The 16604-nt window shown below is 41.8% G+C and overlaps 1 protein-coding gene across 1 annotated transcript in view; it reads right to left on the bottom strand.

Annotated features, from left to right (window-relative positions):
• Window positions 1-250: 250 nt before the first annotated feature.
• Window positions 251-16604, bottom strand: part of rims1b (regulating synaptic membrane exocytosis 1b) — a 33141-nt gene continuing 16787 nt past the window's right edge. The window contains exons 14-25 of the mRNA XM_040144852.1: window positions 15060-15137; window positions 14461-14526; window positions 13297-13422; window positions 12646-12752; window positions 11642-11745; window positions 11334-11494; window positions 6554-6771; window positions 3693-3837; window positions 2923-3035; window positions 1826-1927; window positions 1501-1640; window positions 251-1375 (exon numbers count right to left, since the gene is read on the bottom strand). Of these exons, the coding sequence (XP_040000786.1) occupies window positions 1157-1375; window positions 1501-1640; window positions 1826-1927; window positions 2923-3035; window positions 3693-3837; window positions 6554-6771; window positions 11334-11494; window positions 11642-11745; window positions 12646-12752; window positions 13297-13422; window positions 14461-14526; window positions 15060-15137 (1579 nt within the window). The 3' untranslated portion in view covers window positions 251-1156. The remainder of the gene's footprint in view (window positions 1376-1500; window positions 1641-1825; window positions 1928-2922; window positions 3036-3692; window positions 3838-6553; window positions 6772-11333; window positions 11495-11641; window positions 11746-12645; window positions 12753-13296; window positions 13423-14460; window positions 14527-15059; window positions 15138-16604) is intronic.

Raw genomic sequence — 16604 nt, 5'->3', positions numbered from 1 at the left:
AGAATGTAAACTAAGGGCTGGATAAAAACCTTAAACGTACTGGGGTGAGGGACTGCACTCCTCAAAAAATGTGAAAAATTAGACGGTCTTATCTTGCTCTTGCGTAGGTGAACAAAGATTTCTCTTTTAATTTTTTTACAGTGATGTTGTACCCTTGTGATATTTTTCAAAGTGACATAAATTTTATTTATTGGTCAACCTCCTGAGAGGCCTAATATACATCTATACAAAGACGACTGGCCCGGACGTTTGCCAGAGGTGGAACAAGGAAATCAACTTTGCACGCTAATCGCACTGTCATGTGTAAAAACCTAAGCTGTGTCATCATCACCAGCATCCCCCCCTCCATAACACCTGCAGACATTTAATAGTTTTTATATACTTTTTTTATCTCTTGTGTTTTGTTTTTTCTCTCCATGCACACACCAGACTGACAACATTATCATGAGCATTTTACGCACTGTAAAAACATTTTGTGCCAGTAGTAACAAAGGGAAAGAAATGAACGACAAAGCAAACACGCTAAAACAGTGTGGCTTCAGAGCAGCCATGGTAAACATATTGAAAAGAGGATCTTTCGACAGAGAGAGGGACCAGTGATGTGGCTCCAAGGTGTAGGCACCAGAAGAAGGCCCTGTGCTTCCAGACTGAATACCCACGTAGGAGCACCCTGCCTGGGGGCAGGAGTGCCAGCAGTCTGTTGGGGTTCTGGAGGAGGCCACTGCAGAGAGGCCTGCGCCACCTGCAGGTGTGGAGGGTGATTACCTCTGTCTTGAGTCCATACATTCCGATGCTTACATACATTTCTTTGCTAATGTTGATTCAGATAAAAACCACCCTGCTTCATTTGGATTCTCTGACACTGACACTTTTTCGTCTCAAGAGCTACTGCTTGTTGTCTGTCGACAGCCATGCTTCTCCAGCAGAGACAGAGAAACACTATGAGATTTTTCATTGAATGGATATGAAACACTGAAATGTGGCGCTCCCTACAACAGACAAAATTAACCGCGACAGGAGTGATTGTCAGATCTCAGCAAAGCTTTCTCGTTGTGACTGTTTCTGATTGTTGTTCTTCTACATTTCCGCTATATTTTTTTTTTCTCTTCTACTGTACGTTTCATGAGTTTGTTACTTGTGTAGAGCTTTTGGTCCACTAGGATCGGATCCCCGGAGGTCCGGAGGAGCTGTCGAGTGATGACTGGGAAGCTCGCCGCGTTAGGGACGCAAGTGTCGGATCGACCAAGGAGGATGGTGGGAACAACTTATACCAACCAATGACTGTGCTTGATAAGTCCAGTTCCTCCAATAGGATTTGTGCAACTCCCATGAAGCTTTTATGGTCCATGCGGCCATAGTCTCCCCATACAATCACCTGAAGGAAAATCATTTACAGTCAAATTACACAGCTCTAGTTCTTCTTGCTGAAACAAATTTTATCAGTATGAATTTTGACAAAAACATTTACCTTTCTGATGAAGAAACATAGCTCATGCTCACCTGTAAGACTTTACCCTGTGGGCTTTCCTCGAATAGCAGTGCTTGCTGGTACAGTGGGTCAAGTGTTTTCCGTGCGATCTTGGTTTTCTTTTTGGCTACGTACGCTCCATTATTCAGCAGATAGACCTTGACATATGGAGCTGAAGGCAGAGACAAACCAAAAAAAAAAAAAAGCCATTAACACAGTGCCTCGCCAAATATAATCTAGATCAGATCTCATAGCTGGTTATATCTTTATGGGAAGGAAAAGCACAGAGCAAGCTTTGGCTGAGTGTATGTACCTGATTACAATGCATGTAGGGCGTATATCAGGTCGGGTTCTTACCAGGGAGAGATTTAGATCCTGGCTTTTGTACGAGTCCTCGAGCTCTGATAACTTCCACCTCCAGCTGACCCTTTTTCTCCATCATACCAATCTGGATGTCACCTGGGAAACAGATGGAGATGAGAAAAAGATGATCAGTGAAATACAAGAGGGAGAGATCAATGACAGCATGTACTGCAGGGCTAAAGGTGTCCAAAAATAAAGTTCCAGTGTTTGTGGTAGCAGCCGCGCAGTCAGCCCATAAAAATATACGATCAAGGATCTTCTATTCATAAATTTTACTCAGCACAACATCAGGCTCATAAAAAGGTACAATGAAAGGTAAAAAGTTGGAACAATAACAAAAAACTGATTAGTGAATACTGTATATTGCATGCTTAATAACACATTAGGTTTATTATACTATAATATAATCTTTTATATTATACTATATAATTACACTAAATATTATATGATATTGTTACTATGGAAATACAGATGTAATTATATCTTATTACTTATACTATTCTATTCTGTTGTACCCTGTTACAGTAGTTTGTATCACATAAATCTTATGATTACATATAAATACAATATTGCATTACTCTATATATACAAGATATTATAATAGACATTATATAATGTCTCATTTATGATCCTATATCATACTACTCTACATATAGTGTCTAGTATACTATACTCTGCTGACTTGGTACTGTTATCACACGATTATGTCACTTATATTTTCTTATCTTATTTATTAATGTCGCACAAAGGTGTGTAAAACAGCCCTCAGGCAATCAATAGTTATAAGTAGTAAGTCATACTAACTAAATAATAATGATCTAATAATACAAAAATACCCTGGACACACCTTATAACTGAGAAAATATCTATTTATTAATACAAATAAATAAAAATAAATAAATAGAAATTATAAAATGTGACAGAAAAAAATAAACAAAGGCATTAGAGAAAAAGAACAATACAAAAAATTATTAAAGAAAAAAAAAGATCAACATTATAATAAAGATGGCAAGAGAGGAGAAGAGAAGACAAGAGAAGAGAAGAGAAGAGGAGAGAAAAGAAGAGAATCGCCTATATCATCAATATCTTACCTATGGCAGGAGTAGCCAGTGTTTGCCTGCCCACTAACTGAGCTGGTCCCAACCCATCCAGGAAGTCACTGAACTGACTGCTGGCACCCAGATTCACGCCAGAGAAGATCAAACTAACACAGAAAACACAGAAATATAATTTTAAATATGATAAAATAAACAATATTACCAAAATCAACATAAAAGACTGATTCTCGTATCTGTGGTTTCTATCGCCTACATTACTTTTGGTTGTGTCTGTACAGAGTCGGCATAGTTTGAGGCTTCAGTGCTCCTTTACTGCCTTCAGGAGACCCTATTTGCTGCCAGTCATTATTTACAGCATGAAAAACATCTCAAACACTGCCCAAGTGACATAATCCATCACTGAAAACACCAGGTCTTAATTTGATTCAGGCAGAGTTTGTGTTTTATCGCAGTGTGCTCATTAAATTACGCTGTTTACTGTCAGTCACCTGACACATACAGACAGATGTGGCAGTCTGTGCCTGGATACAAACTTTTCTGTCACATCCATGTTACTCTATTAAGGGTGTCATAGTTGGGTGGGACAGCAGTTAATTTCAAGCTACAGTAGCTTTACAGTGTAAAATTTGCAGTTTGAAACCAATAAAAAGCAAATACATTAACACGGAAGCCTGAAAAAACAGATGGAAACCTAAAGTAGACAGAGACAGTAATAAATCTGGCAAAATTATAATGGAGGTAGATGCAGAGTGTTAGGTGGTTAATGGAACATGATCAAAACAGGTAGAGTGTGGTTTACTGACTTTCCCTCAGAGTTATAGCTGTTCATGCTGCCATTGTTGGACTCTCTGCTGGGCTGGCGGCTCATGTTCCTGGTCAGCTCCACTGCCATTCCGGTCTCTGTGCTCCTCTGGATGGGTGCACCCTTCTCTTTCTTACTCTTCCCCTCTGGATAAAACAGGAAAAACGGGGAAAAAATCACAATGATGTAGTCAGAAATGCTGTCGTAGTTATTTTTCACCTTCGTTTACCATGGCAAAACAATGTGTAGGACTCTTTTTTACTCTTTTTACCCTGTGCCACATTAATTCAATTTAAGGAGGGTACATGTACATGCACTGATGAAAAGAGCAATGCTGGCTTACTGACTCCAAACCACAGAATTATTTAAGTAGACAACATTAAAATGATTTTCATTTGGAACATGGAAAATCACAGAGGATTAAAAGAACAATTTCTTGTAGCCCTTGTTGTCCAAGATATCCTGCATTTAAGTCACTAGTGTGCATCAAACTCCCAAAAAATCAGGAACCTACATTTCCCGTAATGCATCGCAAAAGCATCTTTTGCTAGACCCATTCTACCGAGCAAACACCTACATCCTTAAAACTTCACACCTCCAGTTTGTAATACAGACTCTCTGTTATAAACTTCTAGCCTCCAAACTCAAGCCAAATAACTGATGACATCACTACGACATGGATGGAGTGCCACTTGTAAACCACTGCTGCCTGACAAAATGCTTTATTTAGAGAATGGAAAATCCCAGAGTATCAAGATTAGGAGAAAGATTTCCTTGTTGTGGTTAAGAAACGGAAAAACATTATTCTGAAATAAACCAACAGGGCACTTTTATCAATGACTAAATAGTAAGTCATTCACTGGTGATTGGAGGAAGAAAAAAATCACAAGATCACAGATCCAGTTAAGGACTCTGTGATCTCTCTTTCTGAGGCATGGCCAATGTCGCACCCATATCCTGCTAAATGCAATAGTAATTAGTAAACAGGAAATTGTTGGTTAGAAAAACAACTCAAACAACACTGTGTGGGAATCTCGGACAAGGGTGCGTCCACCTTCTGACTCATAATATTGGCTCATATAGTGCAGAGGAGAAAAATGTAGCTGCATTTCTGAGCCTCCCATCATCCCTTGTATACAGTATGCTGAGCGTGAGATGACTCTTTCCATCCAGCCGCTGAGGCGGTCGACAGCACATACTCAGCCAATGCAATACATAACCTACCACGAAATGTTGGGTAACTATCACCTCGTAATCACACTTATATACTAAAGTTTAAAAACTCAAAAATAAGTCTCCCTTACCTGCTTTTGCTCTCATCCATCATGAAAAGGAAAGACCTCTCAAATTAAGGTTGATCTCTGTACTATCCTTACTTCCTCTCTATCCTCTCGACATCAGGGAGAGAGCGTAAGAGACCCCCTTAGGCCCAATGTTTTCTAATAGCTTTTTATGTCTACCACAAAGAAGGGGAGTACAGCGTTTGGCTTTCATCATGAGTCTTACACCACCCTGTGGTAAAAATGGATGCCAGACGCAGACCAGCCAGACTCTGTTGTGTGACTGGGAGCTGCGCTGCCAGGGGCTCTCAGCTGGCCACGATGCTCTGACACTCTCTGAAACATGTTATTTGGTTGTTTGTCTTCACAACGAGCGCTGGGGCAGCAGAGGTTTGTCTTTTACAGAACAAAAGGACACTTGCAATTTGTGGTGCTTCGGTACAGTCTGCTCCTCAACAGGAAGTGTTGAACAGGAAGAAAATGCTTTGGGGGATTGAATGTAGCAAGGCAATTGGGTTTTTTTGCAGAACAGTAATCCAGGCAAACTGAAGGTATGTAAAGCTGTATGGTAAAATAAGTGAACCAAACAAGGGAACAAACCAGACTGCGTGAGAAAATATGGTTATAAATCAAAATCAGACAAAAGATCAGCACACAGAGATGTTGATCAGGCTTTGTCATCCAAACATCAGACAAGATACATACACAAACACTGTCATTACTCAGGCGTTTGTAATCTGCCTCATTAACAATCAGCCTGCTGCCAGACCGAACTCATCAGTACCCTGCTGGACAGCACGCTGTATTACACCACTAAAGGACACAAAACATTCCTATTTTGTGCATCTTCTGTCAAATTTCTGTCTGTTGGTACTGATTTCTTCTTCAGAGTATGGATGTGCACTCCCTGCCCTGGTTTCCAAGTTGAAAATAACCAAATAGCAAATATTCCATTATGCTACCATAAAAGGATTATGCATTGATTAGGCAAATATGTTGAATTTGTTCATTATATGACAAGAGTGGTTATTGTAAGGTTAAAGCAAGTTAAACAGCTTTAGTTCAAATATGTTTTAATTTTAGGATTAGGTTTGCGGAAGGTTAAGCTAAGGCTTTGGATGTGGTTAAAAGAGAAAAACATTCACTGAATACTTCACTTACAGGGTAAAAACACATCAAAACACATCCATCATTTCAGGCTCCACACCTTTCGTTTTCATCGTGGTAAACCAAAGCCTGTTTCTTTCTATTTCTCCTCCATGTCGTGCAAAAAGGGGATGCAACCTCCTTCATACTCAGCTCAGCTTAGAAGCAAGAGCAGAGTATAGAGCTCTTGGTTAGCTCCATCCCATGGTTTAGCAGCATGTTGTTGTTTCTGTCTACCTTCATCAACAGCCATCAACAACCACCTTGGCAGAGCATGACAGGCTGAGACAATCAAACAAATATGCCCCCAAATATATGTAAGGATGTTCAGTGCGCATCATATTTTTTAGTAGAAAATTAGCCACATTTATATCACACACAACCAGTGGGATGGACAGTTGCCAGTGAACATTTTGGAGTTGCCATGGCAACTCACCGGGGCCGCTGATCTGTGAAGTGCTGCGGCTCCGACGGTTACCAACTATGGCCACCACCCGCGCGCTGAGGCTGGAGCGTCTCTTCTTGCTGCCACCACCCACCATGCCCAGCGCCGTGTCTGATTGGCTGCCATCGGTGCGCTCCTGGGTGTAGATCTCTCCGCTCACACTGGAGCTCTTCAGCATGCTGCGGCCCATCGACGACCGCATCTGCCGGCTGGAGAGAGAAGGCACTGAGTGACGCTGTGATCTGGTGTGATTAAGAGGGGATGGTATTAAGGTCTCTGTAAGTCCCGCTATACTCTACCTTCATTTTAGCAGGACACAAAAAACAGCAGGGTTGATAAAAGGTGGTGGAGGACGAGAACTGTAACATTTCAAACTGACTGTGGTTGAAAGATATTTAATCAAACAGCATGTGAATCAAAATAACAGAGGAAGAAACATCTGGGGTCCCAAAGAAGGGATGATGACATATCATGCTGAATAACTGAAACTAAAACAAAGTAAACACTGTATAAAACATATATAGCGTTTGGTTCTTTGATGTCTGGTGTAACATAATTTTGCTGTCATTTGGGCCACGATCCTCTAGTAAAAGAGGTTCAGATCTCAAGAGCTCACCCTGGGTGAGATAAGATAAGATAAAAATAAAATGTTACAGCAGTCCAAAGCTGATAAGTATATCATGTATTAAAGTTCATTCTTCTCAAACGAGCGAATGCACGTGAGCAGAGCCTGCCCAGTGCTCGATACTGCCTCCTAGGGGATCGCAGGAGCTCCCGCGTGTCCGTTCCCTCAGAGATGGTCAAGGTGTTGCAGGAAAGCGTGGCTACGCTCACCCTATCACCCATACTTTCACCTCCCTGTGGGCCCCTGATAGCTACAGTCCAGTGGCCCAGGGGAGCCAGGGATCGACTGGGAAGGGGCAGGGTATTTTGAGGCCTTTCCACTGCCCCCTGCAGGGGTGTTAGGGAAGGGCGTGCAGCAGAGGGGTAGGTTGGGAGGGGAGGATCCCAGGATGGCGGATGGAGAGGGTCCAGGCAGTCACAGCACAGGATGCATGCAAGGAGGGATCTGAGACATGCAGTGGGGGTTGCACAAACACACACACAGACACATGCACAGAAAACAAGGGCCAAATATAATAGACACAATTGTACAAAGTATAAATTGATATGTGCATTTATGCTTCTCGCTGAAAGTCTTGTGTTTTTTTTTTTAATTTGGACTGTAACTATACTAATGCCCATGAAAATGTTCACAATTGTGTAATTTCAGAAATACATGGATAGTAGCAGGAATTTTTTTTTTCTCTTTGTGTGGTTTTATTCTGAAAGGTCAACTTTTTGGAATAGAAAATTTTCACCCAACAAGTGACACTAAATATATGCAAACAAAAGGCAGGGCAACAAATGTGAAATCTCTATCAATACAAAAAGCAATGTGTGGCATCCAATTAATTATTTGAGATTGATGAGAAATATCAAGCAGGGAGAAAAGGTTGAGGAACAAAGGTAATAAAACAAGACGTAAGGAGGGTGTGATGTGTCAGTGAAACCTTACACCACCTCTGTCTCCACTTTTCTGTATGTACTCAGTCACTTCCATAACCGATCATCAAACTGGCCTGCAGCAGGTGTATCCACTGAATACAGATATTAATATCCCACTCTGAGTGAAAACTGACCTGAGGCCAGTCGTCCATCACTGGATTACTAATTCATACTCCCTGTCTCTCTAAAAACTGGCCCCTGGTCTGAATTATAGATAAGCTATATTACAGGCCTCCTAAAACAGACTGACCAGTTTTTATAAATGGACACTGTCTCCATTTCGGTCTGCTTTTGGAATTCAAGCCTGTGTTTTCACTGTTTGTCTGATCAAAGCCTTATTAGAAAACAGACACATACTCCCCTCTGCCTAAGAGCTGATCTGACATCTGCACAGCCAGAGTGACACAGTTTATCTCCCTCTTCATTCACCTGAATCTGTTAGAACATAAATACTTTGTCCATAAATGTAAGCGTATTAAGATTTGCTCTGACATGAACAACTGGATGCATGAGCTTGTTATTTTGCAAATACATATTACAATCTTTTACACATATAAAAGATAGATTGCCTCACACTCTTTTTTTTTTTGCTTGAAAGAACATGTTAATCAGAGGACTTTGCCAACTTTGATGTGTAAAATTGGTGGAAATCCCCATTAATTTCATTTAGATTTGTTCATATACAGTATAAGGATGCAAGTAGCCAACAAAACTCTGAAGGTAAACCCATGCAATTAGGTGTGTACTCCTTAGCTTGAGTGTACACTACATGACAAACGTATGTGGACAGGGTTGTCTGTGGCAATGTTTGATGTAAGGCTAAAGCATGCCTTAATCTTTTGGATAATAATGTGCCTCCAACTTGGATGCAACAGTTTGGTGAAGGACAAAGTGAGGTCCATAAAGAAATGGCTTTGATGTGGAAGAACTTGACAGCCAATACCTTTGGGAGCCAGGCCCTAACTACCTCACTAATGCTCCTGTGGCTGAATGGGAGAAAATCCAATTCACAGAACAATCCCGGATGGTTATTACGTTGGCTGTCCACATACTTTTGGCCACATGCTTGTGATGGTGCTTAGTTTGTTTATAATTGACAAAGCTTAATAAAGAAAACAATCTCTGTTTTTCTAACACACAAACAGGGACACATCTCTCTCTCCCATGCACTCTGCCTGCCTCTGTCTCTCCTTCTCTCTCTGTCGCACCTCTGACTCCAGAAAGTGTGTCGAAGGCTTTGGGGCTGTGGTCTTTTTATAACACTCTATTTGGATTTATCTGTGGTGAGACCATAAAGAAAAGAGCCCTCTCGCTCCTCCTCCCATACCTCAATACATGAGCTGGCTAATAAGCTGCACTACATCATCACCTGGCCCACCAAGGACCACTGGGATAGGGTCATTTGTCCCTGTCAGCACACTGCTACTGGTCAACTGGGAACGTGCTTGAGCTTTGTGTGTGTTTGTGTGCAGAGTGAGGAGGGATTTTTTTTGTCACTTTTTATTTCTTAATCTACCTTTTATTTCCTTGTATTCATAGCAATTTCTTTTTCCAAAGGTATGATTCTTTTTCAAAATTTACATTCATTCATTAATACACTTATATGGAAAGCGGGGTCTACAGCAGATTTGTATGCTGGATAAAAATAAAAAGGCTAACCTGAAAACAATGTGGATTTTTTTTCTCCCATGGATAATTTTATTTTGAGAAAAGAATTTTATTTTTCAGATGTTTCAGTTTAATTTAGTGTCTTTGTTTTTTTCGATTTACAAAAATCCTGTTTAACACTTAATTTTCTTTAGAGGTTTTATAGGGATTTAGCTCTTTTAGAAAATCAATGCAGCAAATGGTGATATATCCTAATTTTCAGTCCCTTGTATGGTTCAAGGTTCAAAAACTCTAGATCCTACATTTCCCATAAAGCAACATATGCACATCTTTCATTAGACCCCTACTGCCTGCTAAACATTCGACGTCTTTCAAACTCCATAACCCTCATTTGTAAAACATTTTGCGCTAACTTTTGCAGTGTATAACCCCAAATTGTGATTACCCTGATAACATCATTAGAGTCATTTTATTAGACTTAATAAAAGCTCCTCAAGAGCCACAGAATAAATATTATACAGCTGTTTTAACAGGCTAAGGAGGACTCCTTGTGACAAGTAAACAGGTCTTTATGTGTAAATTAGGTGGAGTACCCCTTTAACCTTGTATGGGACTCAGAAACCCAGAGTCCCAAATAAAATCAAAAGAATCATTGCAACCAGGTGTTGAGACTAACTCTACCTGAAAAATTAGCATGAACATTACTCTTGAGCCAGAAGATTTAAGCCTATGCCCCATTTCAGTGAGTGAGTAAGTGTCCATCCCGCTCCAGAGTCCTTGACAAGACACTAAATCCCACTACAAGTTCAAGGGACGCCGCTTTGTAGGCTCTGACCTGAAGGAAGGTGCAAGCAAAAAACAAAATAACTTCCCTACAGAGATCAATAAGGAACTGTCTATAATAGCTACCATTAAAGGTTTCCGTTGTGTGCTGTTGTCTTAAACGAATGGGGATTTAGGGATTCTATCCTTGGGATCCAGACCTGGTTGTAAAGTGAGAAGATGGATTGTCTGCCATCAAGTGTGAATTCACCATTTGGGATCTATTGATCTTTACCTGGACTCCCTTGTGTCTCCTGCTACAGTGTGTCTCCTGCGCTTCAACTCCTCAGAGAAACGTCTCTTTCCTGCTGCCCTCCTCCTCTCCTCCTCCCCGTTCACCCCCCACGAGATCCTCCTGTCCTTCTTCTCCTCCTCTAATGACTTGGATCTGAGTTCAGTTTGTTTGGATTTCCACCATTTATTTTATGCATCCATGTGTTGTTTTGTGTGTGTGAGGTAGTGTGTGTGTGTGTGTGTGTGTGTGTGTGTGTGTGTGTGTGTGTGTGTGTGTGTGTGTGTGTGTGTGTGTGGGAGTGTGTGTGTGTGGATAGAGGAGACAGAGCATGAAGACGGACAGAAACATGCAGGCATGCATAAACAAAACAGAAAGACACACAGTGAGTAGCATGCATAAAACAAACATACCGTATAATCTCAATAACCCAAACATTTAGGCTTAATTCAAAGAGGGTGAACTGGCTGTATGTGAATGACTGTAGTGAACCGACTGACATCCACAGGACCCCTAACATCTAACATGAACATACATTACCACTGGCCAATGATGACTGACCTGAGTCGTCCCCCAGGTCGTTCTGATTGGATAGACATGTAGCTGGTGCTACTGAGGCGGGAGGCACTGCTGGCACGGGAGAGGGCTGACACATCGCTCATATCACTGTCTGATGATCTGGCCGACATGTTGTCGCTGCTACGCCTCTGTTCTGCGTACATCTGCAGACAGAGACGAAGAGGTGGAGGATGGGAGAGAAGTGATGATTTTGCTCCAATTGAGGACAGAAAATAGACTTGTATATCATCTATCACATATCAAATGCAGTCAGAGGAGGTAGGGATCCAAAGGAGGACACGGACGCTGACCTCCCGTTTGGTCTTGAGGTCCGTCTCAGGGTCGTGGGAGGCTGAAGGCCGATAGGAATGTACTTTCATCTGCAGCTGTCGGGCTCGCTCCTCTACTGCAAGAGCTGGTACAAAAAAAAGATCAAAAAAAGAGTAAGATAAAAAGGAAGAAGAGAGAGAAAGAGAAAGAAAGAGAAAGGCAGAAAAGATAACAAAAACCAGGAAAAACGAAACCAGAAACAATGGTGTGTTCCCCATTAGTGAGACTACAGTGAATATCTTGAGGATGCAGGATCGGGTTTCTGACACTAGATGGAGCATGATGTGTACCGATGGTACATCAGCTGGTCACATAATGGATGCTTGGAGGGTCTGGGACAGAAATTCGCACAGTCAACCTGGGAAAAAAAAGGTTATCTGCTTCTAGGTTGGGTTTAAGAAAGTGGGGAAAAGTCAGATAGGGGTGTTACGTTGTCATGACAGAAAACGACAGCTACTTAGTACTTACTTAGACTGTGACTGTCTATACATTTAAGCACATTTTTAATCCTATCTAGCAAACCCCACCCATCTGACACCTAAGCCCCATATGACAAGCATGAAAAAGTCTTTGAAAAACAGTTCCCAGGACTTGGTAATGCTGTAGGAACGGAGGAATCATTACGGTAAATATTGGCACATTATTGCATTATCATACTTCCATGGTGCTCTCTAAACAGTATCCTCTTTTCAGCTTTCATAATCCAGAAGAGTGGGGAGTTGAAAAAAATGTCGATAGACAATTTTTACGTCACTGCATAGGCTGCCCTTACCATCTGATTGTTGGAGCTTGTCTGAGCTGAACATCCCTAAGTACTGTCAGTCAAAAACCTGCCATCAGAAACAACTCTTTTTCTCCAATTTAAAATAAACTTTCAAAGCTGCCAATCTGTCCTCACACACACACACACACACACACACACACACACACACACACACACACACACACACACACACACACACACACACACACACACACAACAAACCTTGCTCTATGCTGCTGCTCTTTGCAGGGAGCTGCGGCAGCTGCCTGCCCCTGCGACCTGATGAGGGAGTCCCCGTTGGAGGAGAGGGGCTGCCATGAGGGTGTGCTCTGACATTCAGGAACATAAAGAAACAAGGAGAAAGGAAAGACCATATAACAACATACTGTTATAGCTGCATTTATCACTAATTGGAGTGAAGCTAAAAACAAAATCATAAAACAACAAACTGATAGCCAATATTAAAGGTCAAAAGTTGGGAGAGGAATGAATCAGAGTCATCAGTAAAGGTGCAGGAGAAGTAAAGAAGGTTGCACTGAATGTGTATATATACAGTATGCATGGTATCACAGTATTTATACATATCCGACTTACTGTATTAAAACACCGAGATGGAACATTTGTACAGAAATCTTTTCCATCTACAGCTTCAGACCTGATCATATTCCAAATTCACACAAACTACATAAACCACTGTTTAAGATACTTACATGCCTAACCCTGCTAACATGGATATCATACCTCTCAGAATTAAGATGATTTTTGCTTCTTGAGATAAGACATATACCTGTGGTACATGTGCATACAGTGTTACCACACTCAGTTTAACAGAGAAGAAATCAGCACACAGGGGAGCAGAGGTGTCGCACTAACAGTAGCATGCACCTGTCTAGCCGTGGCGAGTTTGGGCAGGACCCAGCCAGGGCTGTCTGGCCAAAGGGCCTCAGCGGGCCCCCTCTCCCCCTACTGCCCCTCAGGATAGAGGTGGGCTGGATACGACTGCCATCAGTGGGCAGGCACCAGGAAATAAAAAGAAATGAAAACATAAAACCATATAAATACATTAAAATGAAATCAAATGATAATAATACAGTTTTGCTCTTTTCAGGGCTCTGTGTGTAATGCTGTTTAAGCTGTGCAGGGGCTCCATGATAAAAAGCACAGAAAGTGTACAGAGGGCGCTATGGTTAAAGTCAAACAATCATCAATCAATAATCAACAAGAGCTGGTGAACTCTGCATCAACAGACAAGGAAATATTTTCATAATTTCCAACTGCAGCAGCTAAGTTGAACAAGAGTTATTTCATAAATATTTCTCAGCTAAAATAATACTACGCCTTCACAGTCATTTGCTATTGTTAAAGCAATGCTTCTAGATTTTGGGAAACACTTAATGAATTTCTTGCCGTGACTTAGATGAGAAGCTCAATACCACTCTCTTGTCTGTAAGCTAAATACGAAGCTGTAGCCACAAGCCTGTTAGCTTAGCTTTGCGTAAGACTGGAAGCAGGAAGGAAACAGCCAGTCTGGCTCTGTTTGAGGGTTAGAAAAATTCACCTATCAGCACCTCTAAAGCTCACTAATTAATACTTTATATCTCACTTGTTTAATCTGCACAAAAACAAAAGTGTAGAAATGAATGACCGTAGCTTCATATTGGAATGTAGCTTCAATCCAACCATGTAAACCACCCACCACAACATTCAATCACCTACAAACCTACAAAGTGTCAGCAAACATCCATTACCTTGGGGAACAAAAAGGTCTTATTAAGTGTAAAAATCAAATCATAAATACTGGATTGTCAGCTGCAGCGTGTTTATAGCTAATGTGTTTCTTCACCATGTTCTGAGGAAGCTTTTTTGATTTTTAGCTGGCGTTGAAGGCTACATACTGCACAAGTCCAAATCAATATTCCACAATTGACAACCAGATGGTCAGACATCATCCCTCCAGAGAAAGGAGGAGGGGTGACAATAATGAGCGAAATGAAATAAGGTGAGTGAGTGAGTGAATAAATGAATGAATGATCTTACCTGTCCCCCTCCAGGCTTTTTTTGCTGCCCCTGTGACAGTTTGGACTTGATGAATTGCTACACTGCCTGTTTTGGCACACAGCAACCACAGAGAGAGAGAGGAAGAAAAACAAACACAATATGGAGCATGATGCGCCACAGAATGGTAAAACTGAATGTTGATTTATACTGTATGTTGGAAATAATGTAAAAGCTTCAAACTGACACTTAACGGGTTCGGTTTTTATGGTTTGTAAAAGCAATATAGCTGAGAATTGCAAATTCCATAAACTTTTATTTACTGCCACAACAATGTTACAGCAAAGAAAGTGCTTCCAAGCCAGAGAAGTGGGGAGATTCAGAACAGGTTCTCAGGAGAAAGAGCAGGTACAGCAGAATAAAAGAAGGATTACACAGCCTTAGACCACAAATATTTACAGGAGAAGGGAAAGAAACAGTGCTGATCACAAGATCGGTGCAACGCTATCAAATACAGGATGAGCTCAAGGCTACAGGATAGGCTTCAAAATGTGGGGTCAGGAGGGTATAAGCAGGCAAGCAGAGCTTTAGCGCATTTTTTTAAGGTTTAGGCACAGCAGAAGGGAGCAGGCTTGGTATACCTGTCTTCCTCAGGGGACACATGTTCTACTAAGATCCGGGGACTTGGGGGAGTCTTGCGGGGCAAAGAGTTGGAGCACCTAGAGGGGTGGAGGGGTGGGAGGAGGAGCATTTTGAGGTGGGAACACCAGGAGAGGTTGATAATGAGTAAAAGGACAGTAAAGGCTCTGAAACTGTGAATTCTCTTTAAATTTCATGGCATAATATCAGTCAGAGGTTCGCCTTGGCTTAACATTACTTAATCAAAGGTTTTAAGTTATTTCAGAAAGCTGAGAATTACAAGCACTTATGAACAAGCTAACAGAGCAGTAAATATACTGGAACTTAGATAATGCAGTTTCTGCTGTATTTGGGGAAGTACACTTATTCAATTTCCTGTTGAGACTTAAATGAGAAGACTGATACTGCTCTTATGTCTGTACAGTTAATATGAAGCTTCAGCCTTGAAATAGTTAGTCCTACAGTATCAGTTTCCCTATCAGAACTTCTTCAGTTCACAAGTTAACACGTTATATTTCATTTGTTTAAGCCATACTAAAAATAGTTTTTAATGGACGTAACTCCAGTTCTATGAGTATGTGTGTAGCCCTCTAATCGGCTTTGCCATTGGTTAACCCCCTTCTAGGCTCCGCCCTCGGCACCCTGTGACAGATCTTTGACATCACCACCCAATCAGGAGGTAGCAACCGCACACTGTAGTCCCCTATAGAACTCCAGCACATACGCTGCTTGTCTCCTTTCGGAACACATACCAAAAAGGCGGCCAGCTGGGCCTGCAGTTACAGGGCTATGCACGTATTCATAAAACTGGATTTACGTCCAATAACTACTATTTCTATTTCGTACATGCTCAGCCCTTGCTCAACGGACTTCACTATTGATTAACACTGAAGGTGAAAGCCATTAGGGATTCATGTACTCCCAGCTGGACCCCAGTCTTGACCCCTAAAGTCCTGCAACTGATTGGGCGAGAGAAAAAAACAAAAAAACAAACAAACCTAGTCACGCCAGAGTGCAAGAATGGACACTGTGCATTCTCCTTGCTCACAAAAAGGTCGGCCATGGGCCAGCTGAACAGCTGCCAGATCAGTGTGGCCACATCCAATGAGATGCTCCACTCATCCTCGATTGGGCCCCCCTGGACATCCTGTGAGCTCCCACACGGAGGGTCCTTGACAGGCCCTTAACGAGCAGAGATGGCGATCCAGCCATGTCAAGATTTCTGCAGCCATCCTGTGCAGGCTGGCAGACCTCACGCCCCCTTGCCTGCTTCAGCAAGCTACCACTCTGGTGTTGTATGACCTCATCATCATGTGCCTGTCACTCAGGTCTGTTCTCAGCTCCAGCACGTTGATATTTTGTGGACTGGTTCTGACTACGTACCGCCTATTAAGGCCTGGTCAAGCATCCCGCCTCAACCAGCCAGGGATGCATCCGTGACCCTGAACATAGTGCAGAACGCACCTTAAACTCACTCCCATGCGGAGGCAGCTTGTTGAGTTCCAAAAGGCTATATTGCTCTAAGCCCAGGCAGGCACACACAGCCT

Source organism: Xiphias gladius, chromosome 15 (genome assembly GCF_016859285.1).
Source record: "Xiphias gladius isolate SHS-SW01 ecotype Sanya breed wild chromosome 15, ASM1685928v1, whole genome shotgun sequence".
Taxonomy (NCBI): domain Eukaryota; kingdom Metazoa; phylum Chordata; class Actinopteri; order Istiophoriformes; family Xiphiidae; genus Xiphias; species Xiphias gladius.
Note: the sequence above shows the minus strand (reverse complement) of the source record. Positions and strands in the feature narration are given on the sequence as shown.